Consider the following 25673-nt stretch of genomic DNA (forward strand, 5'->3'; position numbering starts at 1 on the left):
CTGGTGTTCGCGGTGAACTTGTGAGTGCTTTGCTGCGAGGCTGCCGCTGTTGTTTTCACCAGCCCGTGTGTGTGTGCCCCGCAGGTGTTCGGGTTCCTGGCCACGCTGGTGTTCGCGGTGAACGCGGCCGTGGCGGTGCAGCGCTGGCGGCTGGGCCGGCGGCAGCAGAGCCGCCCGAGCAGCGAGTACGTGCGCGCCCGCAGCGAGTCCCGCGAGGTGGTGCACCGGCCCGAGATCCAGCGCCTGGACGCCTGAGGGCCGCCCCAAGGGAAAAACAGCGCCCAGCTCCCTCACGGAACAAGGCTTTGGCTTGATTTGAGCAGGAAAAGGTGCTTCGAGGCTGGCGAGGATGCCCAGCCCTGCACGCGTGCGGAGATGTGTTGAGCCGGAAGCTGCTGTCATGGAGGCAGAAAATGGTGGTGGTTCCAAAGGAAGATCCCCTCAAGGCCTCCGCATAGACACGGGCATATATTATATAGCTCCCAGAATATATAGTATATGTCTGTTCTGAAGTGTGTCACTGCTTTGGATTACGTGCACAGAGCTCCCTTCCCTCTCTGGAGATGCCCTGCTCCTGCATCTGCCCCGGGGACGGAGCAGCCCTGCCCGGCTGTGAGGGAGGAGATGGAGCCCCAGCCGTGCCAAGGAGCCAGGGGCACTCAGCAATAACTCAGCCAGCGGGGCCTGTCCGTCCCAGACTGTGTCTGTCTGTCTGTCTGCTCCTGCCCTGCGCTCTGCCCAGCCGCCTGCCTGCTGGAAGCCGTGCCGGAGTTGTGCTGGTGCTGGGCAGGGCCCTGGCCGAGCCGGGGGCACCGAGGGCACGGAGCTGCTGCCTGCTCCTGTCCCGACACATTCCAGTGTTCATTCCAAAGTGGGAAGATAAATGTGTTTAGGAGATGGGGTGCAGAAAAGGGGCTTAAGGGGCACAGTAGAGAGCGAAGGGGTTGTCATCCTACAGACTTACATTCCAGCTGTGGCTTTCTTTTTCTTTTTTTTCCCCCCTTTTTTCCTTTTTTTTTTTTTTAAGGTTCAGCATTTCCAGAAATTTTTGCTGGAACTTGCTTTCCCTCTAAGCCCAGGGTAAGCAAGAACTAGCAAAAATGTATGTGCTTTTAAAGTGTTCCTAAGGTTGCAATGTTGTGATTCATGTAAGGTAAATATTTCTTTTTGGAAGGATGGTTGTTCTAAAATTAAAACTTAATTGGTGGTAGGTGAACCTGATTTTTATTTAACTGGGTGTTTCTGCAGATTTTTTTCCCCTTAGGATTCTTTGAAAAATGAATTTAGCTAATTGGAAAATAATATGATTGTATTGATTTGTTTAGAAATAGTTTTACTTAGCTGAAGGTTTTTTTTTTTAAGTTTTCCTTGTACTTCCAGTGAATGAATTACATTTTCTCTACTCAGAACTCAAATTCAGCAGTAATGGGCTAGATAATGTCACAATATTATTAGGAAGATGTCTCTTGATATTTTCCTGTTTCTTTGGTGTTTTCATCTCTTCACTGCATTATTTGGCATTTGTGTGCCTGAGTGAAGACGGTACGTGTGGGAGGAGATCTCTAGAACTGAACTCCTTTGTGGTGTGAGGAAAATGGAAATCTGTGCAATTATTGGGATGGTTTGCCGTGTGTGACTGGGTTTGTGTGTCCTGCTGGAGCTGCCCTGCTCAGGTGAGTGCAGCCCTGGAGCCTTAAGGACAATGTGGGTGAGGTGTTTACCACAAAAACCAAGTCACACCAAACAGGAGATCAGAAGTGCCTGGGCTTTTATAGTGCTGGAGGGAGCTGGGGTAGTGGAAGTGTGAACCTAATGCTGCAGTGTTCAAATTGAGCTGCAGAGAATTATTTTGACGAGTGAAAAGGTGACAAAGGTGATGCCTTTCCATTTTCAGTGTATTGACATCTGTAGTGCATTTCACCTCAGTGGCTGAGAAGAAGATTAAAATTCAGAGTTACTGATGAGGTTAAGGAAAATTTGCATTTTTGTAGTGATTGATGGTTTACCAGTTCCTACAGTAACACTTTATTCCTGCAGCTGGGAATGCCAGGATACATTACTCACATTGTGCCCTGAGCCTAGCACAGCTCTCAGGTGGAATCCAAAAGAGAACAGTAATTTTAAAAACACTCTCTGATTCACTTTGTGAAACAAATGTAAATGTGTAATTTCCTTATTTTTGGGACCAAAGATGATTTTAGTATTGTATAGTATATACTTTCTAAAAAATCTTAAGCACTTACAGCTCTGCAGAGACATTATTTACTATTTGGATTATATAGAAGGGAAATAAAGTAGCTGTGAGAGACAACTACATTTGAAATATTAAGATCATTTGATGTATCCATTTCCCCTGAGTTAATTTTACACAGTATATTGGAGAGGTACTTCTTTAAGACTGTTACTTAAACTGCAGTCACACAAAAAACCCTTAAGGAAGAGAAGAGGATAGAAAGTTTAATTTTTTTTAAACTTGCTTAGAGAAGTGACATTAAATTGCTTCTCTCAGCCAGTTAGTCTTGCTTGTAATTGCTAACACACAGGGATAATTTCTTTTTGTCCTTAAGGGTGCTGTTTAGCTCCATAAAGGGACTCAAACCCCACTGTAAATAGAACTAAATGAAAGCAAACAGCTGAGGTTGGTAGGAGCAGGATGCTTGAAACAGTGAGGGTTTGGATGGGTGCCCTTTGGTCAGAGTTTGTGTGTATTTCTGGGTGTAGAAATGACTGAATTGTGCCCTGTGCAGGCATCCAGTGTGTGTTACCCAGGGAGCTCTGCCTGGAGCTGCTGTCAGTGCTGCAGGAGCCCCTTTGCCTGTCCTGCTCTGCTGGGCTTGGTGCCACGTCCTTGAGCTGTGCAGGCAGCCCCAGGGGAGCTCCCTCACGTGTCTGAGTAAAGCCAATCCCTTCTTCTTTCCCCCTTTTCCCTTCATCTGGAATATTCGTGCCTCATGGATCAAATGCTTTAATATTTAATTCTTGCTAAGCCTCTGTTGGTCTGTGCAGTGCCAGGAAGATCAGAATGTGTCCAATGTCCCTTGGTGTCAGCTGTGGTGCTCTTCCCTTTCCTGCTGGCTGGGTGTTGTTGCTGTGGGCCTGTGGAATGCTGGGGCTGCTCTGAGATTCCTGGAGGGAATTTGGGAGGGTGGAGTGACCTCCCTGTGCCTTCTGAGACAGGCACAGGCCCCAGGGAGCTGAGGTTGCTGCTCACTCATTCAGGAGCACAGCATCAGCACAGATCTGTGCCTTGGCAGCAGCTCCTCACCCTTCACTTTAAGGTGTTTTTTACATGGGATTTCAGTAAAGGAGCAGTGTGCTGCTCTTTGCTTGGCTTTGTCACTGTTGTGACAAACACTTCCCAGGGTTTGTTGGTCACTCTGGTCTCATGGCACGCTCTGGCATTGTTTCAGCTCTCTACATTCCATTGCTGCTCCCAGAAAGGGGAGGGAAAGGTTCCCACTCCTCCCTGGGTAGCAGTTTATGTCCCCCTGTGGATTTCTGTCCGTGTCCATGTGATTTCCCTCCCACCAGGGCAGAGCCAGGGGTTCATGGAGTGCTGAGCACACAGCAGGGACAGGATCTGCTGCCCTGGACTGTTCTGCCTCAGTTAAACACCAGCTTTTTGTGAGCTTTAAGGTCCCTAAGTGAATTTGGTCACCTCTCCACTCTTTTGGGGATGTGCAGGCACAGCAAATTGTTACCCAATCTGTGGCTTGATTAATGCAATTCTTTCTTCCTCCCTCTTCCTTAGGCCTCTTTCTGTATCTGTTATTTTCTTGTCTCATGTCATGTTGTAATAATTTCTACTTGTTTTCTTTCACGAGAGAAAAAAAAAACCTGACCAAAAATCTAAAATAAGCAAGAATAATTTTTATTTTCCCTGTCAGCCACTTGGCCACCTTGATAGATCTGCTTGACCTAGTCAGAGTGGTGCTGTCCAACCTGAAAGGGTTCCCTTGTTTTGGGTTTTTTTTTTTTGGGTTGTATTTTAAAAATCTGTCTATAATTTAACCATTTGTATGCTAAAAATAATCTTTAAAAAATCTACTTACACTGTGATTTTTGGTAGCCTTTAATTTAGAGTATACAACACAATCTAATTTTCTTTTGGGATATGCAGCTTTCAGAAGTGTTCTTATATATGCCCAGAAATGAAAGTTGTCTATTTATCATAGGAATGTGATTAGATAAAGTAACCTATCCAGAATCCCAGTGCAGCTCTTTCATATGTGCTGGATGGACTAGTTAGTGAAATTGCCTTTTAATCTCTATGGGTTAATAAATATTTTTTTATAACTAGCCACAGATATTCCTTTTTAAATTATACTTGGCAAACAGAAGATATTTAATTTTATATACAATATACATAGTTACCTTGATTGACATATTTATAACATAGAGCTTTGTGTTTACTATGAAGGTTTTATCTGTATCCCATGGACTTCATGGGTGAAACTTTGAAAAGTCAGTTAGCATTTATGGAAGGTTGTGGGAACTTTCTCAATGGCTTCACAGTGAGGACAGAGGAGCATTTAAAAGGCAATAGCCAGATTGTTTTACAGAGTATCTTATTTTTTGATTGGGGCTGGTCCCTGCAGCTATTTTAATAACATCTGGATGTGAGTAACAGAATGGAATATGAGCATCTGCCTCTTCTGGCTGGCACAGGCTATTGTCTAGAGCACAGGAAATTTCAGGGTATTGTATTGTTTTGCTTTGGACAAATGTCTCAATAGACCTATTTAATTAAAACCTTCATGTGTCTGAAAGAAAACATCCTCCCTTAACTAGGCTGATTTATCACTTTTGGTACCCTTTTAATCTCAAAAGTTGTGTTGTCTAATATTTTAAGTGATGTTCCAGCTATCCTGATGTCTGCAGGTTAAAGTGGTCCTGGCTAGCACCCTTTTATTACAACAATTGCTACCTTCATTTTTCTACTGTTTCTACTTTAATCTTGAATGTTTACCAGTTTCTATTGTTGGATCTTGTGGAGGGAGAGTCTCTTAGCACTACAGCTCATCCAGCTTTAACTCATTCATCACAGTCCTGGAGTAAGAAAATATTTTGAAATATATATTGTGGCCAATTTATTGCATTTTAAAATGACTTCTATACTTAAGACACAACATTTATGACATAATAGGACGAATGACTTAGCTAATCATTGTATCTGTCTAGACTTACTCTCTTTTGTGTTAGTGTCATTTTGAAACTATTTGTATATGTTGAAGTTTGTAAGGGTTCAGGAACCCACAATGAAATAGTAAAGTATGTATTTATTTCTCATGATAATGCTCAAATTTGATTTGGAAGTTGACACTTTGTATGTCTTTTCACAGAATTGTAAACAAATACCGAAAAACTGCTTCACCTAGGGTGCCTTCCATGTGTGGTACTAACACTTGTCATTCACAGGAATAGAGATGTAAATTTATGAATCCAGCAAACACTATTTTTGTAATGTGAGTCACTGACACAGCTCTGGCCTCGCTGTGCTTTGTTCCCACCACCACCAGGTTTGTGGCTGCTGTGTCCCTGCCTTCCCTCCATGTGCCCTGGGTCTGATCCTGGGCAGCCACAGCTTGTGTCTCCTTTGCTCTGCCCCCGGGCACATTCCTGGGGCTCCAGGTTCTGCTCCTTGGGCCGTGTGAGGGATGCTCAGGGTGGGGTGTCTGTGTCCTCAGGGCTGATCCTGGCTCCCTTAGACCGACTGCAGCCCAATCCAAACATTCCAATTCTAGCTCATCATTTATGATTTACAGCTTCTGAGGAGGGAGCATCCAGGCCTGACCAAAAGACTTTATCTCTCTGGGTTACAGGTGCTGTATTGACAGGTTTGTAATTGCAAACAGCTCAGAGGAATTATGGAATCACCAGGTTAGAATTCTATTCAGGCTGAGCAAAGGGGATGCAATTTTCCTTTTTTCATGAGCACAAATCTGCTGTGCAATACCCTTGGTACTCTGGAGTTACAGAACCCTTGGTGCATCTCTGAGTGGTGCCAGGGCAGCGCCCAGCTGTGTCCTGCCCTGGCAGTGCCCCCTCACCCAGAGCTGCCCAGGGCTGTGGGGCTCCAGCAGGCAGCACGTTCCCCTGGAGCCAGCTCACAGCCCTGGAGAGTTCCCGCTGTCCTGCAGAGCTGGGGCTGCAGCAGCTGCTCCAGCCAAGGTGGTGCCTGCAGCTGGGAGCACCTTCCTGCCTGCCCACTGCTGAACTCCCTGCTGGCACACTGCAGCTGCCAGCCTGCCTGGGAAAGGAGTCCTGGGAATGCCTGACCAAGCTCAAAGGCAGGTACTCGACAAGAAAACACAACCTCCTTGTGTAGCTTGTTTCTACACCAGTAACCATCTTTCAGTTGTTCAGTTCTTTCTTTGGTGTCTGTGCTAATCAAAAAACACAAGCTGAAGAATTGTAAAGTCTTGCAATACACAAAGCAGTCTTGGTTTTAAAATCCATGCTGTTGCAGCATAATTTAAATGGTGTATTTATCAGTTTTAAATGTCATTTTGCTTTTCCAGTCTTTTGTATATGGGCACAATACTTTTTGTAAATTTTTTTTTATTTAGTTGTCTTTCATGTCTTTTCTTTCTGGTACTGGAAGATTTGAGCTCTCTGGGTTTTCACGGTACTCTTCTGATCATTCTTCATAGTGGTAAAAGTCTGTATTTTTGTATGTAGGAGAAATGGAAGTTTTCTAACACTTATCCCAATCAATATAGTACGAAATCATTTGTGAAGGACTTCCTGTTTAATAAATGGACATATTAAAGTACTAAAACTGTCTTCATCTGTGAACATGGCTTGGGCTGGGGTAATTTTCTTCCAGTGGCTGGTGTGGGGCTGTTTGGGATGTGTGTTGATAATTCAGAGATGTTAATGCTGAGCCAAGGCTTTTCCTGCCCCTTGTGCTGCCGTGCTGGGGAGGGGCTGGGGGGACACAGCCAGGACAGAGGACCCCAACTGACCACAGGGGCATCCCATGCCCTATGGCATCAGGATATGGAGGGGGGAAGGAGGAAGGGGTTTGGAGTGATGGAGTTTGTCTTCCCAAGTCCCCCTTCCAGGGGATGTGGGAGGTGCTGAACACCTGCCTGCCCATGGGAATTAATTCCTTGTTTTGCTTTGCTTGTGTGCACAGCTTTTGCCTTCCCCATGAAATTGTATTTATCCTCCACAGGAGTTTTCTCACTTTTCCCCTCCCCATTCTCTGCCTGATCCCACTGGAGGAGAGTGAACCCTGCCAGGGCTTGGGAGGGTCCTGGGCTCAACACAAAGCCAGGCAGCTGCCAAAGGCACTTTGTGTGTGTGGGGTGAAACTCCCACCACGGCATTCCTGGCTGGGGCTGTCCCTGGGAGCCTCCTGGGGGCAGGAGAAGCCAGGGGAGAGCCTTGGGCAGAGGGAACGTGGAACTGCTCTGCTGCTCTCAGGCTGGGGCTGGGATTGCTCTTGGAGCACTTCTGGTGTGCTGCCATGGCCTGCAGTGCTCCAGCCTGGGGTCTGCAGCTGCCCTTTTGGGGCTGGAAAGGGATTTTGGGGCTGAAGTGCCCCAGGGAGTGGGAAACACTCTGCTGCCTCCCGGGCTGGGGTTGCAAGTGACGCTGGGGGGTTTTGGTTTCCAGGTGCTTCAGGCACAAGGTGGAGGCACTGAGTCAGTGCAGGTGAGAACTGGGGGAAGGCACCAGGGATGGGTGAGTCTGGGATTTGGGAATGTGGGAATGCGGCTGCTGCACTCCCAGAGCTGGGGAGGGGGACACAGGGGTGGCACAAGGGAAGGATTCCCTGAGGAACCAAGGCTCTTACAAGGGGCCAGTTCATTTTCCCTGTGTGGGGCTGTCAGCAGCACTGTGCATTACCCAGGGTGGCATCCACGGTGTTCCTGGGGCAGGAGAAGCTTCATCAGCTGTCAGATTTAAAAAAAAAAAACAAAAAAACAAAAAAACAAAAATTGTCTAACTTTTAGTTACTGGATCTTCCTTCAGTCTCCCGGGAAGACTGTAATTAATTTATTCATGGATCAGGCTAACAAAATGTGATGGGCTGTGTCCAAAATCCATAAAAGAAAAGGACATGTGTTTCCTGGTGAAAATTAACATTGGAATCAGAATTTTCCTCTTCATGGAAGTGGATTTAAAAATTGACTCATTTAAAAAAAAAAATCAAAACCAAACAATCAACAGAACCCCATAAAAGCAATAAAAAGAAAAAACCAAACCAAAACCAAATCCCACCAACCAAAAAAAACCCTAACAACCCCAAACTCCACCCAAACTCCCTCCCTAGAGCCCCAAACAAAACCACGCTTAAATTCTAAATTTTCTGGGTAGCACTGTTTTACTTTCTGGCCTGGAAGCTTTACAAAACACTGAGCACTGAATTCTCCCAGTAAAGGAGTGTCCTAGGGTGACTGTGTTGCAGTGTGGATTTGTTGATGCACTCCTCTTTATTTATTCCTGATATTTAAAGATGCTTTTAAGCCAATACTCCACGCAAAAAGGTGTCTCAAGCATCTTGGAATGCTTGAGATTTACACTCTCAGTGCTTACCTAAAGTTCTTGTGCTTCCTTGATGCATCCTCTCTGAGGATTAAAGGAGGGCCAGGTGGGGCTGCTCTGCCCTTGTGGCATTTGGGCTGTTTTGTGTCCTGGTGCAAATCTGGGGTGAAGCCCCTCAATGATTTATTATTCCTGACCAGAACTGTGCCCAGTGAACTTCCTCAGCAGAAGGACAATGAGTGGAGGCAGGAGCATCCAGCTGTGCTCTGCTTTCCAGCACAGCAGCTGAGATGCTCTGCTCTTCCCTGGTATCCTGGGAGTGACTGCCAGATGGAAACTGAGGACTTGAGGAACTTCAAACAGCATCAAGTGAAAAGCACAGTTAGGTGGAGTAATGGACAGTGTTCAAAGGATAACAGAGCCTCCTACTTCAGTCAGAATCTAAACCAGCTACTTGGAAAGGTATTTGAATTCCTTGGAAAGGTCTTTTGAACTCTTTAGTGTCACCTGTCCAAAAATCACTGCACAAGTCTGAATGAGTCCACAGGTAAATGGAAAAGCTTGGTAGGAGGGAGAGAGCCCTCCAGGCAGGTGAGAGCTGAGTGAACTCACCTGAGGTGCCACTTTCCCTTCCTGTCCGTGGCAACTTCTGGCATTGTTCCTACAAGGATTCATCCACACCTGGGGTTGGAAACTCTTCTAGGGCAGGCCCAGGAGCTCCAGGTGCCGCAGTGAGGGCAGGGATTGGGCTCTGGAGGCTTTGGAAGCAGCTCCTCCACGGACAGAGTGACTGTGATTGCAAAGAGGTGTCTGAGGAGGCCATGAGTCAGCACTCACTTGGGCTCCACACTGCAGGTGGGGTGTTGTGCTTGTCTCCTGAATTGCAGACTGCTCCCAGCACCCTTCTGATGTTGTTGGTTGAAAACAGGCAAACAAATAAAAAACCCAAAAAGCCAAGCTGACTTTTCCTCCACGTGCCCCAGAGCCTGAACTTGGTGCAGTATTTGTGGCAGAATATGGGCAGAAGACTGAGTCAGCACTTCCACCCCAATCCACGCTGGCTTTGAAGTCATTATTTTAAATCTAATTTTCTGAAATGATATCCCTAAGATACAGAACTATGTTTTCTTTCAGTCATGGGAACAGATCTTTTTTAACAAAAGGGATCTTACAGAAGTGCTTGGCCCTGGGAACAAACTGCTTTGAAATAATCTGAGCCATCAAGGCCTAAAAAACCTGTAAGGTTGCAGGCACTCACTGCAAGCTGCTAAAGCAGTCCTGAAGTAACTAATGAACATTTTGTTTGCTGCCTGATTACTTTAAACCAACATGGAACAAATGACCAGAAAACCTCAGTATATTTTGGGTGTGTGAAGGATGAACCCAAAGGGGACTTTGTTGTTTACAGGGTTATTGGTTGCCAAGAGAGAGCGCTGAATCCACAATGTCTACTCAATAGTTAGAACAAATTCTTGGGTAAATTTTTTCATCTCATGCCCTAAGGAAGAGGTTTGACCTGTGGCTGGTCCCCAGGGCTGGCTCTGTGCTGTGCCCCTTCCCCAGTAGAGATTCAGGATTCCTGGAGCCACAGTCCCTTGTGCTGGGCAAAGCACCAAAATCAGGTAAGCAGGCAAAATCAGGTCTTCAAGTAAGTAAAGACACCCAACACTTCTATTAAAAGAAGTTTAATCCAGCATGGTTTCTAAATATTAACCATGTCTCCAGCTGTGACATGCAGTACATTTTTTTAAAAAAAAAGAGAAATACAAAACAAGTACAAAAATGAGCCCAGGTCCCCTGAACATCACAGTGTGTGCCAGTAAAATATGACAAGAGAAGGGAGAGAAACACGGGATTTATACAGGAAAAGGTTCAAAGAAATCTTTCTCATCAATCAGAGACTGTCTGTCCCACTTGTTCTGCATTGACTGTGTCAGTGGTCAGAAGCAGGAGATGTGGGAGTGCCTGCTGGACAGCTCTGAGCCCGAGCAGCAGCCCTGCTCCCTGCCAGCTCCCCTGTCCTGCTGCCAGCTGCCACAGGGACCTGGAGCTGATTTGATTCCAAAGGAAATCTGCCTTTATTGTTTCATCCCTGGTTTTCACTTTCTCTGTTAGTACCATCTGCTCTCATTTTAATCACACCTGTTCTGGCACTGTATTCATTTTTAAAACACCCATGCAGGTTTCTTTGCCACAGACCTGTGTGATGCCACCTGTGAGGAGCGTGCCACGCTCTTCCCAAGCATTCCCAAGGTTTATAAATGGACACAGATATTCCAGGGGAGGTTGTGCTACCTGGGCTTTTTCCCTGGAATACACCACCACAAGATAAATCACATCCTTCCAGGGGAGAAAAACCAACCCAACCCACCCCACTCAACCACACTGAAAAAGGGGGCTGGGGAGATGAGTTCATTGCAGACATTCTGTGGTTTGGGGTTGGTTTCTTGGCCTTTGCACAGTGGGGAGGGGGCACTGCCCTCCTGAGGCCTGGGATCATTCAGTGTGGCAGCAGCAGTGGCCATGGCACGGGGCAGGACATCAGCACTGCTGCCTGGGGCACAAACTCCTGCAGGTTCTCCAGGCAGGTCCTGCTGGAGGTTTTTGCCAAGCCTGCCTTCCCTGGCTGTGCAAACACTCCCAGGGCTTCCACAAAAACAGGACAGGGCTGCCCAGAGCTGCCTCACCTGCTCACCCCATCCTGTGGTGAAACTGCAGCAGAGGGGATGTGGCTCCATGCAAGCAGCTTAAAACAAGGGATACTGAAGGTCTGATGAGCCAGCTGCCCTGCAGCACCATTACACTTTGAGGTTTGTTCTTGCTGCAGATTTCCAGTTGTCACTTTTCCTTGTCACAGATAGGCAGGAGATACAAAGGCACTGAAACCAACGTGTTAACTGCACTCCTTGCCCTCAGTGCTTGGGAGTATTCAGACTGGATAAAGAAATACTGTTAGTTAATCAAGAAAAATACAAACAGGCATCCAAACCTCTCCTCTTTGGCATGTCAAGAAATATAAAAGCTCTAAGTGTTTAAGGTTTGGAATGATGAAAGCACATTAAAAGCTGTAAATGTTACAAATGCTGTTCCCACTTACTTGGGACATGGATGTGCTGGGTGGGGAGGGGGAACAGAGAATTGAGCTGTGTTGTTTGCACAGATCTGCTGTAGGATCTATAGTTGCCAAGGAGTGTTCAATGGCACTGGGAGTAGTCTCCTTTTCCACATCACTGCCCTGTCTGTGCTCTGGTGATTCCATAAACAGTGAAGTGGAAAGGGGCTGAAATGAGGGGATATTTCAATTGGCAGTGCATTCAGCAAGGAGGAAAGTGCTTGATCATCTTCCCTTCACGCTTGGTTGGTGTTTGGTTCTTCAGTCTGAGTCAGAGTCGGAGTCCTCATCTGAGGGGTGAAACAAGGAACAAGAGTGAAAATGCAAACTGGAAATCCCCCAGCTGTGGCTCTGGCTGGGACAGAGAGGCTGTGCTGACAGGGTGTGCCTTGAAGGGCACAGAGGGCTGGGAATGAACACCTCTGGGAAATGACAGCTCTTGCTGAGGTGTGGGACCCGAAATGGTGTTTGAAGGAGCTGGGAGATGCTGCTGAGAGGCCCTGCTGGCATCCTTCTGCTCTGGGCACTGCTGTGTGCAGCTCTGAGCTGCTGAGCAACCCCAGCAGGCCCACAGAGCTCCATCCTTCGGGCCTCAGCACTCAGGAGCCCCTGAGCAAACACAGGCTGGGGCTGCAGGGCTGAGCCCTCCTTGCACAGCCACAAACACCAACACAAATCTGTGTCACTGCACTTCTGTGAGTTTATGCATTTGTGCCTCCATCTCCAGGGGAATTAGAACCTATTTGTATCCTAATTCTGCACCCTTGCCACCTGATCATCTTCTGAGAGCAGTTCAGTTTTTAGCTTTTACAATCTGTTTCCTGTTCCTTTTATTCTTTTTTTCCTTTGTCTCTCTTTTCAGCCTAAAGCTTGAAAAAACACTTAACAGTCTACTAAAATCCCCAGAAGAGACAGTCAGTGCTGCTGTTCCCCTCCTAGGATACCATACACACCTTGGGTGTTTGGCTTTTCAGGGGTTTTAGATGAGGTGTTTGGGGATATTTTTTATTTGTTTTTAAGTGTGGAGCAGTCTTTTTAATCCATGTGGGTGCAATAAGGAGTCACAGGGACATGATGCCTGATTTGGGCTCCTGGAAACTACAGAACAACTACCCCTGTCCTGGCCTGAACTGGCTTTGAACACCCAACACCTTCTTTTTATCTTCTCCTAAGTAGATCTGTCTGATCTGAAGTAGAATAGAAAAAAAATTGATAGCAACCTTGTTAATTTTATGCTGTTTGACCCTTGGATTTTAAGGTCATTTGCCCACAGATGGTCAAAGATGATAAGAGGCAATCATGATAAGGAAATGATAAAGAGAAAAGCACTATTTGGACACAAAAAGCTGTGGATTAATGGATGCTAATTATAAGTTACAAAGAAAAAAAGGTAGAAGTTTCCTTATTTTTACAACAAGACATTTTAATAGGGAAAGAAAATCTGTACTGCATGGTGATTTCTAAAATTGGATCTAGGGCTTTTCAAAGTGAGATGTGAAACTCTGAGAAACGTCACATTCCTGGCTTGCAGGTTATCTTCATAAATCACTGGAATTCCATTTGCAGCTTCCTAACCGAGCAGAGCTGTGGCAGACAAACCAAGAATAGAAACTGCTCTTACTGAGCAAGAGCTCCTGCTCCCTGCAAAGGGTGAAACGGAGAGGGAAATCTCACCCTGCAGCTCGTGTGACAAGCAGGGAATTTCACCCACCTTCTGTCTTGTGCCCCTCGGGGGAATCGGAGCCGCCCTGCTTGAGGAAAGTGACCAGGTCATTGAAGGTGATGTAGAAATCAATGGCAAACACGATGGTGGCTGCAAACCCAAACACCTGAAAGGGCAAAATAATGCTCTGCTTAACAACAGCTCCAGTCTGTCAGGGACAAACCAAACCCCACCAAACCCACACAGCAAAAACTCCATGGCTTTTTTGGCCCGTGCCTTTCCAAAAAGGCAGGGAGGAGAAATGGTTTGTGAGACATTGGTGTCACCTGAATTACAGCTGCTCTGGGAGCCTGAGAGGTGACCAGGGGTGTCTTTATCCCTGCCCCAGGCTGCAGCCCTCTTGGGCTCTGGCACCTCCTGCACCTCCACTGTCCCAGGGCACCTCTGCCACCAAGGAATCACCTCCATTTCTTGGGAAATAATTCTCCACTTCTTTGCAAGGAGATGTGTCTATTGCTGAGTGAACTAGACAGATTAAATGATTCTGGAATTTTCTCTCCAGTGACAGAGCAGCAGAGCTGTGCCAAGCTGGGTGCTGGAAGAGGAGCCTGGGCTGAACACACTCCATTGCTCACTGCAGGGACAAAGATTAAACAAGGTTTGGGTTTGTATTGTGGGATGGTTTGGGAAGGGCTGCTGGCCCACACCACTGGGCCCTGATCTTCCCAAGCTTAAAAAATTGTTATGCAAATTTTATTTATGTTGCATACATTATTGATGCTTAGAGTCAAATTGTAGATGCAGGGGCTGTATTGTATTTCTGTATTTCAAAATGCTGATGGGTGAAGGCTCTCTCCTGGGCAGTCCTTGTGCAGGAGGGTAAAATGACACTGCTCTTGTTTCAACTCATCCAAATAAAACTAAGCAGGAGAGGCAGGAGGTTGAAATTACTTAATTTAGACTGGCCCAAGCAGTTACAGGTTCGAGTAAATTTTTTTTTATCATCATCATCATCATCATCATCATCATTATTATTATTCCCTCCATTCAAGGATCTTGACACTCCTTTCAGGAGCAGCTAGTAAAATTAAAAAGCAGAACAGGTGCCTTCCCTAAGGGTACAGTTAACACTGAGCAGCTCTGTTAGGGTGAAAATCTATTAATTGGTTCAAGACATGTTTTTCTGAATAAGAGACCATTTCTTCTTTGCTTTAGGCAAATTAATTCTCAGTTAATTGAAGAAACGTCTATGACTTGCAGTGGGGTGATATCTGAACTGTTTTATAAGTGCATCCATGCACTGAAGTGCACTCAGTTCAGCACAGCACCTAGGTGGAAAGCTGATGCCTACTCACCCCTGCTGCTTTCGATGCTCCATCGCCGTACTTGGAGACAGCAGCAATGGAGATGGCAAAGTAAATGATGGCAGCGGTGACACAGCGCACGAAATCCTGGGGAAGAAGCAACGGTGCCCTCTCAGACTGGTCAAGGATTTCCTCTAACCCATCCTGGGAACCAACACTCAGCCCCTCTGCTGTTGCATCAGTGCCTTTGCTGGCGTGTGAGCACAGCCTGGTTTGCTGTACAGGAGGAACTGCTAATCTGTGAAATAGTTCTAAATAAGAGAAGAGCTGAACCTTGGCAGAAACTTCTGCTGGTAAAGGTGCTGGATAAATCCTGCTGCCACCCTGCCTGTGCCAGGCAGACCCTTTAGCCTAGGGAGGGCTGTGTGGGGTGCTTGCCTTGGAGCACAGCAAGGGCTTTAATGGAAAGATCATCTGAAATGCCTCAAAAACCTTGTGTTTGAGCAGAACTGCTGTGGCCCCAGAGGCTGAGGAGGTCCCAGCTCTGTGGGAACAGGTGCCTGTCTCTCTGTGGATGCAGGGCTGCGTGGTGACCTCCAGGGAGAGCTGTCTGTGCAACTCCTCATTCAGGAACCAAACCCTTGGTTTAGTGCTGGAATGATTTGTACTTGTCATGTCCCCAGGAGGCCGTGCCTGGTGTGACCCCTGGGATCTGTCCTGCTGGGCTGTGCCCTGTCACACCAGCAGGGACATCTCTGCACTGAGCTCTAACACAGAGCTGTGTCCAGGGCACATCCAAATCATGAGGGCTGCAATAATGGCACCCTCAGCTCTGTTCACAATTAGCTCTTCTGCTTTTCCAGAGCAGATGGAGGAGTAAGATTTGTCTCAAAGCACAAATCCTGCAAGAAACCTGACTCCTCTGAAGTCAGGACAAGGTCAGTTATCTGCATTGTGTGCCTGCAATATGTTATGGTAATGGCCATAACAAACACACAAGTGCCTTTTTTGTCTTAGTTCTGGAACCAGATGCATGTAGAAAATGGGAAAATGATGGAACAGAGATTACCAGCTGAGAGCTGAGCAGAGTCATAGCCAAAGTCACTGATATTGTTTTATCCACTGAGAGCTCAAATTCAAATCTCAGTGCAATGAACTACTGATGGTACCAAAAGAGAATCGAGATTGATAAGATCAGAAAGGGTCTTTGAAGTATTAGTAAAGGCAGCTGCTCCCTTTGCAGTGATATTTGAGACTGCAGGGCCATCCAGTGGCCAGGGCTCTCCTGCAGCCCCAGCACTGCCCCAGCAGCCACTGGGCTCCTTTGTGAGCATGAACTGGCCAGAGCTGCCCCTTCCCAGAGCAGCTCACATTGTCTCTGGGTGTCACTCTGCCCGAGAATTCAATCACAGCCTCACAAGTCTGCCCATTATCAACAACACACCTGCTTCCCTCTCTGCAGGGGTGGCAATAAGGAGCCCCCAGCAGGCAGACTTGGGCTGATGCTGGCCCTAAGCCATCTGCCTGGAATTGGGCACACATTCTGTGCTTTGATAAAGCCATGCCCTGTGTCAGCACTCAAAAAGCTGCAGTGCAGAGCAGAGCACAGCTTAGAGTGCTCTGGGACCTTCTGAAGCAGAGGCAGCAGGGACAAGTTTCTAAGAGGGCAGCAAAATTGTTCCAGTCACCCTGAACTCCTGCCCAGGCACCTTCCCTCCCCTCTCACTCACAATTAAACCTGAAGGTTTCTGTTGCACATCTCACTTACCGCCAAAGGCCAGTGGACTCCTTTAAACTTCTCATTAAGCTTGGAGGCGTAGGCAAAAAAAAGAAACAGTGCCAGCAGAAACTCTAGGAGTGGTGCCATCATGAAAGAAGCTGCTAGAGATGCAATATAGCAGATAAAGATGATAAATGACAGCACCTAAAGTAGAGGGAAAACTCGAAGTTATTTGCATGGAACAGCAGAGCCGTAGGCAGCTGAGCAGCTTTGAAGTGTTATTTTCCCTGTGTATTTCTGTCAGGGCTGCTGCTGTTGCTGGCATACCTTCAGCATCCTACTTTTTTTATTTCTCATTGGGCCAAATGATTTTTGTTGTTGAGCACAGAATAAATCTGAAGTGAGGGTGTTTATTTCCACGTGTGTGAAATCGCTTTTCCGGAGCGCTGGGTGGATTTGCACCTCTCCAAGTCAGTAATTTGCTCTGGATTGTAAACAGCTCTGACAACATAATTCTGAAAATAGAGTGGGGTGTTGCCAGGCAAGCAGAGCTCTAAGCTTTCAGCTGTGACAGCTCTCATTTGAAACCCAAATCAGTGCTCAGACAGCCTGAAGTAACTCAGCATGTATAATCTTGGAGTTGAAAGAATAAAGTCTGCTGCTGATGGATAGAAAAGGGCCAAGAATTAATTGTTCTGTGACTTCTGAAGTGTCTGGTTCCAGTTTTCCAGCATGGCAGCTGTTTTAGAGAGTAATAGGACAGATAGCTCCCATAGATTTCTGTTTATCTCCATAATGTTTCCTAACTAGTAAATAATGAAAAATGGCCTTTTTTTTTCTGCACTCAATTGAAATACCTTTAGAATATGGTTCAAAATAGAAAGTTTCACAATGGGAAAACAACTTTAGAAAATGCACTTTCACCTAAACCAGGCAGTGCCAGAGTGCGGTCCTACACTCCTGGACTGTGTTTGTATAAGAGGATGGTGAGGGAGCCCTGGAGAAGCTCAAGACCATTTTCAGTTGCTGTACTGGGGATTGGTCCCCTCCAAAAAGAGGCTCCAGTCCCTCCTGTTTCACTGCCTTGCATGGGAACTGGTGCTGTTTCAATCAAATTAGCCTGAAGTAACAAAAGTGGGCAGGATGCAGAATTACACATTATTATGTACCAGTTTGCACCTGGGCTGCTCTGCCCAGCCTTTCCTCCTGGAGCCAAATCTCTGCCTTCCAAAAGCTCAGGGACGTTTCTGGTGAGCACAGACTGAGCAGTAGATTACAAAGATTTTTTTAACTTCTAATTCCAAATCAGGACACTGACATTCCCACTCACACAGCACTGAAAATAAATGGATTATTTTCCCCCAGATGCATCTAAAGGCAGATGTAGCTTCCTGCAAAGGTAATCAATGCATTTGCCACATTAAATTTCAGCTCTGTGGATTTCTTTGTTTGCTGCTACCATAGGTTCTTGGGGACCACCTGAACCTCAGAAAAAAATCATCATTACACTTGACTGATAAGGCTCCTATAATTATTAATTGGTAATTACTCCTATGAGAGGTCATTCAACCCTCAAATACATGGTTCAAAAAAACCTTTTATGTTTAGGGGACAACTGAGCAGTTCAATCCCCCTGAAATAATTTCTCGGTATAACGAAGCAGTTCAATCCCACTGAAATAATTTCTTGGTGTAATTAATTACCAAGCCTTTATTCTCAGCCTGTGTTTTGGGGAAAGCAGTCAGTGCCTGAGCAGGATGCTAACAGCTGGAACAAACTGTTTCCATCCATTGGGACTGGCTGGTGAGGCTAGAGAGGATGTGACATTTTTAGTAAGGGACTATATTTATCTTAAAGGTTTATGCATTGTTCTTGTTTCACTGGTTCTAGAAACTGAGCTGGGATAGTTTACAGAGCTCATTTCTGCATGGGCCTGCTGGCTGGCAATATCTGCCCCTTTGTTCATGTTTACCCCATTCTCTCACAAAGCCTCTCTGCAGGTTTTTCTTATTTTCATAAAGTGGAGGGAGTTCATTCCCTGTATCTCATCCTTAGTGTAGTATTTTCTTCCTATGAGCTAAAAGTGGTAAGAACTCTTTGAAGGGAAGTGGATTTATCAGAGCTTGACAACTCCTAAGAGGAGAGAGAACTTCCTTCTTCCCATCACGGCACCTATTCCCTTCCCACCCCAAAGAAAAAAGGCTCCACTTGCTTTGTGAATCCGCTTCACTTGCATTTCTGGAACATAATTTAGGTTCTCTGTCTTTTTGGAATAAAAAGAAATCACCATCTATACATGACATTTTCTTTTTGTTCTGGTGTTGAAAAAATACCTTCCTTTGTGTGGCTAAGGCAGGTGTGTGATGGCTGAGCTGCACAGGTGATGGGTTCAGGGCAGGTCCCACTGACCACAACCCTTCCAATGGCAGATCTTAGACTTGAACTAAACCTAGTGATCTCTTAAGAGAGGATTAAATGCACTGTTAAATAATCCATTCTACTGGAGCAGCAAGGGGAAGGCAGAGAGGCAAGTTTCAGATCTGTAAGGTGATGCTGCACAGCAGAGATGCCTTTGATCTCCATTCTCTTTGCTCAGTAACTCCTGGGCTCTGACTGCTTTTGCACTGAGAAAAAAGCTTTCCTGACGAGGTGTAAAGTGAAAGGAAGAGCCTCTGTGGTCTGTTCTTATCAGCTTTATGGCAATTTGTGCCAGGGAAGGCTCCTGCTGTCTCCTTTCAGCCCTGGGCAGGTGTGAGGATCAGACTCAGGGTGAAAGAGGAGCAGGAACACACCAAGGAGCCCCTGATCCCAGGGGCTGGGGTGCCATGGGATCCCTGCTTCTGTGCCAGGGATGCTGCTGAAGACACACATCAGTCTTGAGCATTTCAGCTTTCTACATGGTCTGACCCAGAGAAGCTGGGGAAATATGAGTTGTTTATTTTAAAGTGTGGTTCTCAGGCCAGTCACTTGTTCAAAGCAGCCCTGCATGGGTGGTGGATGACAGCAGTGTCCTGCTGCCTGCTCCTCAGCCCTCAGGGTCAGGCACTGCATTCCCACCTTCCCACCCTCAGGGCTGGGATTCACTCCAGCCCGTCCTGCTCTGCACTTGGCAGCAGCCCCTTGTGGGGAGAACTGCACCTCCAGGCACTCTGGAAAAAAAAGGCACCTTTGATTCACAAGAACCCTTTGATTTCAGTAGATTACTGATGGTATTAGTAAAGGGGAAAGACTCTGAAGACTGGAAATTGGTCTGCAGTTACACATCATTCCTCATTCTGGAGGCACTCGAGATTTTATGTGAAATGAATGTCTAAAAAAGAACAGACCAGATTTTGAGGATGAAGATTTGAAAGATGGTATTTTTAGATACCTTCACTGGGGGAAGGCTGGAAGGCACAGGAAGGGGAGGGAGGCAGATCTTGGAAAGAGCCAGAGGATCAGGAGGAAGGAGGTGCCTGAGGTCTGTCAGGTGATGACCATAGCACTGCACCTTGGTACTGCACTCACTCTTTGCTTTTTGTCTTTTCTGTCTCCTGGCACTGCCCTGACATGGATTTCAATGCCAAACTTCCCTGGTAGCTTGGGAACAGCCCTGTGTAATACAAGAGCCCACAAATTGTAGGGTTTTGATGATGTTTCTCATTTCCTCTTCTGACAGCTGGAATGCACAGCTGTGGGCTCCTGAAGCAATACTGGATATTACCTATAACTGTCTTTTCTCAATTACACAAGTGAGCAGGTGCCTTTTCTGACCATTTAAGTGCACTGCTACTAACTGAAGCATTTGATGTTATCTTAAAATTTTAAAAATACACCTCCCCTCCCACAACACAAACACTGCAGTGCCAGTCTGCACTCAGAAATAATGACACCTACCTACATACTTTTCCAGACTTCAAGTCTTCGTGAAAAACATCTTGCAAACAGAAAGGTGCTCTAAAAACTCAACAGCACCTTTCAGAATATACCCTGACCCCTCCAAGGACTGTCAAATGTTCCACTGCACATCACATTTGTGCACCTCTGCACCTCTTTTCCTGCAGCTGTGTGTTTCAGGGTCACTTCAGAGAAAGGTCAAGCAATGGACCTTGATTTTTGTTAGAGCTCTGTATCTGTGCTTAAAAAAAAAGCAGCTAGAGAGGAAGTCTGAGAGTCTGCATGCCATTGCAAGTTCATTGCTAGCACTTTCAGAAAGCACTGCAGCTTCTGGGAGGCAAAAAAAAAGCAGCAGTGTTTTATCAGTTTTGTCAATTTGTATTTACACAGCTTTTTTCTCTTCCCCTCACTTGGGGTTGCACCCTGAGCACTGAGAGCAGCTGAGTCTGAGCTCTTCCTGAGGCACTGCTGCTGCCAGGCTGGTGTGACTGCTGCCAGCTCCACAGGGCAGGAATATCTGCATGCACTGAAGGAAGCTCTAATACAGCAGAGAGCAGGACAGGAACCTTTCACAGCTTGGCAAAAAAATAAAAAAAAAATCCTGGCAAAAAAGCAGCCTGATTGTTCACTAAGCACCTTTTATGTACACTCCCATTCACACAAAACCCTTCTTGGGTATTGTGTTTCAGAAAGTAACTTTCCCATTGAATCCCATGCAATTATTACTTAATATTGTGTTCTTAGGGTGGCCAGGCATTACAAAGTTACACTTTACTGTACAACCAGCTTGCAGTTCAAGGCCTAAAAAACAATGCTGAGAGCACAGTGTCCCTGAAGGGAGGGAGGCCTGAGCAGTGCTGAGGTCATGGCAGCTCCAGAGGAGTTCAGAGGAGGGAGAACAGACCTGCTGGAAGCCACTGGGAATATGGGGATGCTGGGAGGCATCACTGCCCAGCTCCTCATCTCCTGCTCCATCTCCTGCTCCATCTCCTGCTCCTCATCTCCTGCTCCATCTCCTGCTCCCATCTCCTGCTCCATCTCCTGCTCCCATCTCCTGCTCCTCATCTCCTGCTCCATCTCCTGCTCCCACCTCCTGCTCCCACCTCCTGCCCCATCTCCTTCTCTTATCTCCTGCCCCATCTCCTGCTCCCATCTCCTGCTCCATCTCCTGCTCCATCTCCTGCTCCCATCTCCTGCTCCCATCTCCTGCTCCTCATCTCCTGCCCCCCATCTCCTGCTCCCATCTCCTGCTCTCACCTCCCTCCCCAGGAGAGAACAGCTTTGCCCAAGGCTTTATGAGTGGGCAGCACTGTCACCTTCTGGGCAAGAGTGCGTTTTGTTCTTGTATTCTTGTCAGACAGACAAAGTGCAGCACTCAGTGCTCTCTGCTGTTCAGTTACTACTTCTCTGCTGCACTTGTTGAGGAGGTGAAATTGCTGCTTCCTCCAGAACTGGCTGCAGGAGAGGCCTGGCCACAGACCCTGAGAAAGGCACAGGGGCCTCTTCCAAGGAGAGTTTACACCGAGCATCTGGAGTTTCAGTTACGAAGGTCAGGTCAGAGGAGACTGGAAAGACAGAGAAAGACAGGAGAAGAGGAGAGAAACAGGCACAATGATTTCTACATCCTTTTATGTCACCACAAAGGTGGCACAATTTTATTTATTCTCACCGCGTTTTTATAAAACTGAAAGAAAATGCAGTGCCACTGCATGCTGGCTTCAGGAACTGAGGAGATGCCAATAAAGCAGCCACAAGGGCTCGAGTGGAACAGGCAGGTGAGCAGCAGAACCCACAGCTGGGATCCTGCCCAGACAAGCTCTGGTGCCAGTGTGAGAGCGGCTGCTAAATGGTTCCAACACAGGACACAGGGAGCTGAAAACTCATCTCCTGAAGGGTGGAAAAGAGTGAGGATGAGAAGCTGACCTTCAGCACAGCAACCTGAGTGGTTAGGAAAAATCAGCAGCTTAAGAAGAGTGCTAAAATGTGTGGAAGAAACTGTGGCATGGAAAAGGGGAGAATAGAAAGGAATAAAGAGTGACCTGTAAGATTAAAAATGGTGGTTAGAAAATGGAGGGAGCAGGCAGTGAAAATAAACAGGATTATGAAAGATAGTGAAGCTTATGAATGTATTTGATGCTACTGCTTCTTTGTCTTTACAGATGTCCCAGGTGGAATAAAAAATTAATCAGGCAGGTTAGGGGAGGTGGACTGGATGTTCCCCAGAGGCCCCATACAACCCCAAATATTCTGTAATTCTGTAGAGATCAAAGGATCAGGGGATGGGGGGAGGATATCTTCCTTATCTGAATAAAATTTGAGGTAATTAAGCCTCTACCTATTATCAGCTCCATCCCAGCCTGGCCTGCTCTAGATGCCCAGTTTGCATGGGTACTGCACCAGAGATAATCACACCTGAACATCCAGAGGATCCTCTGTGTGGAAATGTTATTTTCAAAAACGGCTCGAGAGCTGCAGAAATAAAGTGCATTTCTGGGGAACTGCCAAGATGCTGAATAATGTGACATTTGTAACAGTAATGAGCACCCCACTTTGCTTCTGAACAAAAAGCACTGCTCAAAAAGTGCATCCATGAATATTATTTCCATACATTTATGCAGAACCCAACCCCACCCCACATCAGCACTGTGTCAGAGGAAAAATTAAACATTCAAGACGAGAAATACAAAGCTAAAGATGAAACACAGATTTAAACCATGATAGATTTAACTTGGACTCATCTTCAATTATTTGGCACTGCATTTCTCTAATTGTGTACAGGCTGCATTTACTCTGGGGCCTGCGTTGTCTTCAAGGGTTTCTTCTGGCAAAGCTGAGACAACTGCAGAGAAACCACTGCCAGGAAACCACGTCCTGAGCACGTGGGCTCGGCCTGCAAGGAGCACAAGGAAAGCTCTCTGCAGATGGGATTTCAGAGCTGCTCTCAGCCAGCCAAGCCCTTGGGAAGCCCTGAGTGGCCTGACAAAGGATAAACCCCTGTTTTGTCAAGACAGAGCAGTTTTTATTACTCCAAGGAGGCATCGTCAGTGCTTCTCTATGACAACCAAAGGGTGAGTCTGATCCCATGACCAGAACAGTACTCCTCCAATATGTCATCATTCTGAGATGTTAAAAAGCCAGGCTGCCTGAAAGCCATCATTTAGTGGCTGTAAGCTTGTAAAGGAAATTCCAGTGTGTGTTATAGGATGTAACAAAAATACATGCCAAAGGAGCCAGGTTAGCTGGGCTCTGGTATCTTCTAAATGAGTGGTTTTGTAAACTCCACATGTTGTGTGAGTGATGGGTACCTGGAGGAGGGATGGGGTAGCTGGCATTTTTTTGGTGGAGCTGATAAAGCCCATGGCCTGCTGCTACCCAGCCCGAGGCTTTCTCCACCCCTGAAGCCATCCTGACCTGCTGAGTGAATGCTTTTCCTCTCAGAGCCAGCCTCACATCTGGCTGTTCCTGTCTCTCTGCCACAGGGCAGTGCCCACAGCCTCACAAGCCCTCAGAGTGGTCCCCACCAGCTGGTCACAGACAATCCTGCTTCCTTCTGTCTGTTCCTTATCTTTCTTTTGCTGGAATGTCCTGGTTTCCTTCCCTGAACCAGAACAGTGCACATCTGAACAGCGCTCCATGGACCTGACTGCCAGTTTGGGCTGTCCTGATATTTGACTATCTGCTGCCAAAACTCCAGCAAACTTAGTGTTTGAATTTGTCATTATTTCTAGCAAAAACAATGTTGAACATCTAATTTCAATCAACAAGCTTCTTATTCAGAAGCTAAATTTTGGTGTGAAATACCCACTCCCCATGGGGTGAGCAATCTCCTTCCCTATCACATGGGTACTGCTTCAGCTGCCAGGTTTAAGCCTTTACCCGTAAATTCCAGAAAGTCTCACACCACAGTCACTGCCCTGGTCCTGCTGCCACACTGTTGATCCAGGCCAGGTGTCCCTGGCCCTGTGCCCACCTGGGCTGGTGCCTGTCCCTCTGGGCAGCTCTCCAGCCCAAGCACATCCCTCTGAGGGTCAGTGACAAACGCGGCTCCGGAGGGCTGGGGACAGCAGCTGAGTGACTGTGGTGGACAGCCTGATGTCACACATCATAAATTCATGAGTAAAGTCTTTCCTGACACACTCAGGACAGGCTGCCCCCTAACCTGGCACCAGCCGATAATACAAACCGCAGCCCCAATGGTTACTGGATTACACCACAAAGAGCTTAAAACGAAATCAAAGCGCTTTTTAACCGAAAAGGGGTCCCAATAGTGAAACACACTTAATGTTCTGGAAGTCTAACGTGACAAGTTCTGGTTTCTAATGTGCTCTGCCTGAATTACACTAAATCCATTATGCTCTGAGACAGCCCTGCAGTTCCTCCATTGGGGTACGGGTTTCCCCATTTTCCCTTTGGTTGTTGCCTCTCTCTCCCCTCGGTTGTTTTCCCCCAGTTTTCCCCTCAGTTGTTGCCCCCACCTCCTCTCGGTTGTTTTCCCCGTTTCTCCGCAGTTGTTGCCCCCCGTCTCCCCTCGGTTGTTTTCCCCCAGTTTTCCCCTCACCTTTTGCCCCCGTCTCCCCTCGGTTGTCTTCTCCCATTTTCCCCCCTCACTTGTTGCCCTTCGTCTCCCCTCGGTTGCTGTTCCCCATTTTTCCCCTCAGTTGTTGCCCCCGTCTGCCTTCGGTTGTTTTCCCCCAGTTTTCCCCTCAGCCGCCGCCCCCTCTCCCTCAGCCGCACAGGGAGCGGCCCGGGACGGCTCGGTCCGGCGGAGCCCGCTCGGGTCCCGGCTGCCCGGGGGTGGCTCCCGCAGCTCCCCGGCCCCGGTGTCCCGTCCTTACCGACTCTGCGAGCAGCAGCTGCCCCTTGCGGGAGCGCAGGAACTCCCGGGGGGGGAGCAGCGAGCTCAGTCCCGGCGGCGGTGCGGTCCCCTCGGACTCGGGGTCCTCCATGGCCGCGGCGCGGGCGGGGTGGGCGCGGGCTGGGGCCGGGCTCGGCTCAGCTGGGCCGGGCTGGGCTGGGCTGGGCTCGGGCTGAGCTCGAGCCGGGCTCGGGCTGGGCGCGGGCTCAGGCTCGGGGTAGGGGGTTGGCCGTGGAATTTTTTTTTTAATTTTTTTTTTTTCTCTCTGAAGGAGGGAAGCGGAAATCGTGACACTGCGGAAACGTGAAAAAAAAAAGTTTCAGCATCCCCAGCTGTGGGGGGCGGCCTCAGCGCCCGCCCCCAGCCCCGGGACAATGGAGCTGGGCTGCGGGACCCAGAGCAGCGAGCCGGGCGGGCTCGGGTCCCGCCACCCCGAACACACGGAACCGCCGGAGATCACAGCCCAAACCCCGCTCAGGGCTGAAATTTCGGGATACAAATGCCTCGGCAAACGCTTTAACATGAAATTTGCATTGCAGAAGAAAATCTTTCCAAAGAATGGTTACTGGGTCATTACATTTTTACTTTACTTTAAAAGGTACATTTACTCTAATGTACTTTTTTACACTTAGTAAATAAATAAGATT

General features: G+C 47.2%; 2 protein-coding genes across 3 annotated transcripts in view; one reads left to right on the forward strand and one right to left on the reverse strand.

The window, feature by feature from the left end:
- The window catches only part of CMTM4 (CKLF like MARVEL transmembrane domain containing 4), a 31414-nt gene extending 24662 nt beyond the window's left edge, over positions 1-6752 (forward strand). The window contains exon 4 of the mRNA XM_064723230.1: positions 85-6752. Within this exon, the coding sequence (XP_064579300.1) occupies positions 85-255 (171 nt within the window). The 3' untranslated portion in view covers positions 256-6752. The remainder of the gene's footprint in view (positions 1-84) is intronic.
- A 3413-nt stretch (positions 6753-10165) lies between these two features.
- On the reverse strand, positions 10166-25303 carry CMTM3 (CKLF like MARVEL transmembrane domain containing 3). Of its 2 annotated transcripts, none has more exons than XM_064723105.1 (5): positions 25007-25303; positions 16344-16499; positions 14627-14722; positions 13320-13437; positions 10166-11898 (listed from the first exon to the last, which is right to left on the reverse strand). In XM_064723105.1, the coding sequence occupies exons 1-5, from the start codon at positions 25115-25117 to the stop codon at positions 11870-11872; spliced, it is 510 nt and encodes a 169-aa protein (XP_064579175.1). In that variant the 5' UTR covers positions 25118-25303; the 3' UTR covers positions 10166-11869. The 2 variants fall into 2 exon arrangements, with proteins under 2 accessions (XP_064579175.1, XP_064579176.1); XM_064723106.1 differs by lacking the exon at positions 10166-11898 and adding an exon at positions 13062-13192.
- Positions 25304-25673: the final 370 nt, after the last annotated feature.

This window comes from Zonotrichia leucophrys, chromosome 11 (assembly GCF_028769735.1).
Source record: "Zonotrichia leucophrys gambelii isolate GWCS_2022_RI chromosome 11, RI_Zleu_2.0, whole genome shotgun sequence".
In the NCBI taxonomy this organism is placed as follows: Eukaryota; Metazoa; Chordata; class Aves; order Passeriformes; family Passerellidae; genus Zonotrichia; species Zonotrichia leucophrys.

Excerpts from the sequence above, each read along its gene's own strand:
- CMTM3 (XM_064723105.1), bottom strand. The coding sequence starts at position 25,117 with ATGGAGGACCCCGAGTCCGAGGGGACCGCACCGCCGCCGGGACTGAGC. Across the intron at positions 16,500-25,006 it reads AGCTGCTGCTCGCAGAGTCG|GTGCTGTCATTTATCATCTT; the intron begins GTAAGGACGGGA and ends CCTCTACTTTAG. Across the intron at positions 14,723-16,343 it reads GAGTCCACTGGCCTTTGGCG|GATTTCGTGCGCTGTGTCAC; the intron begins GTAAGTGAGATG and ends CTTCTTCCCCAG.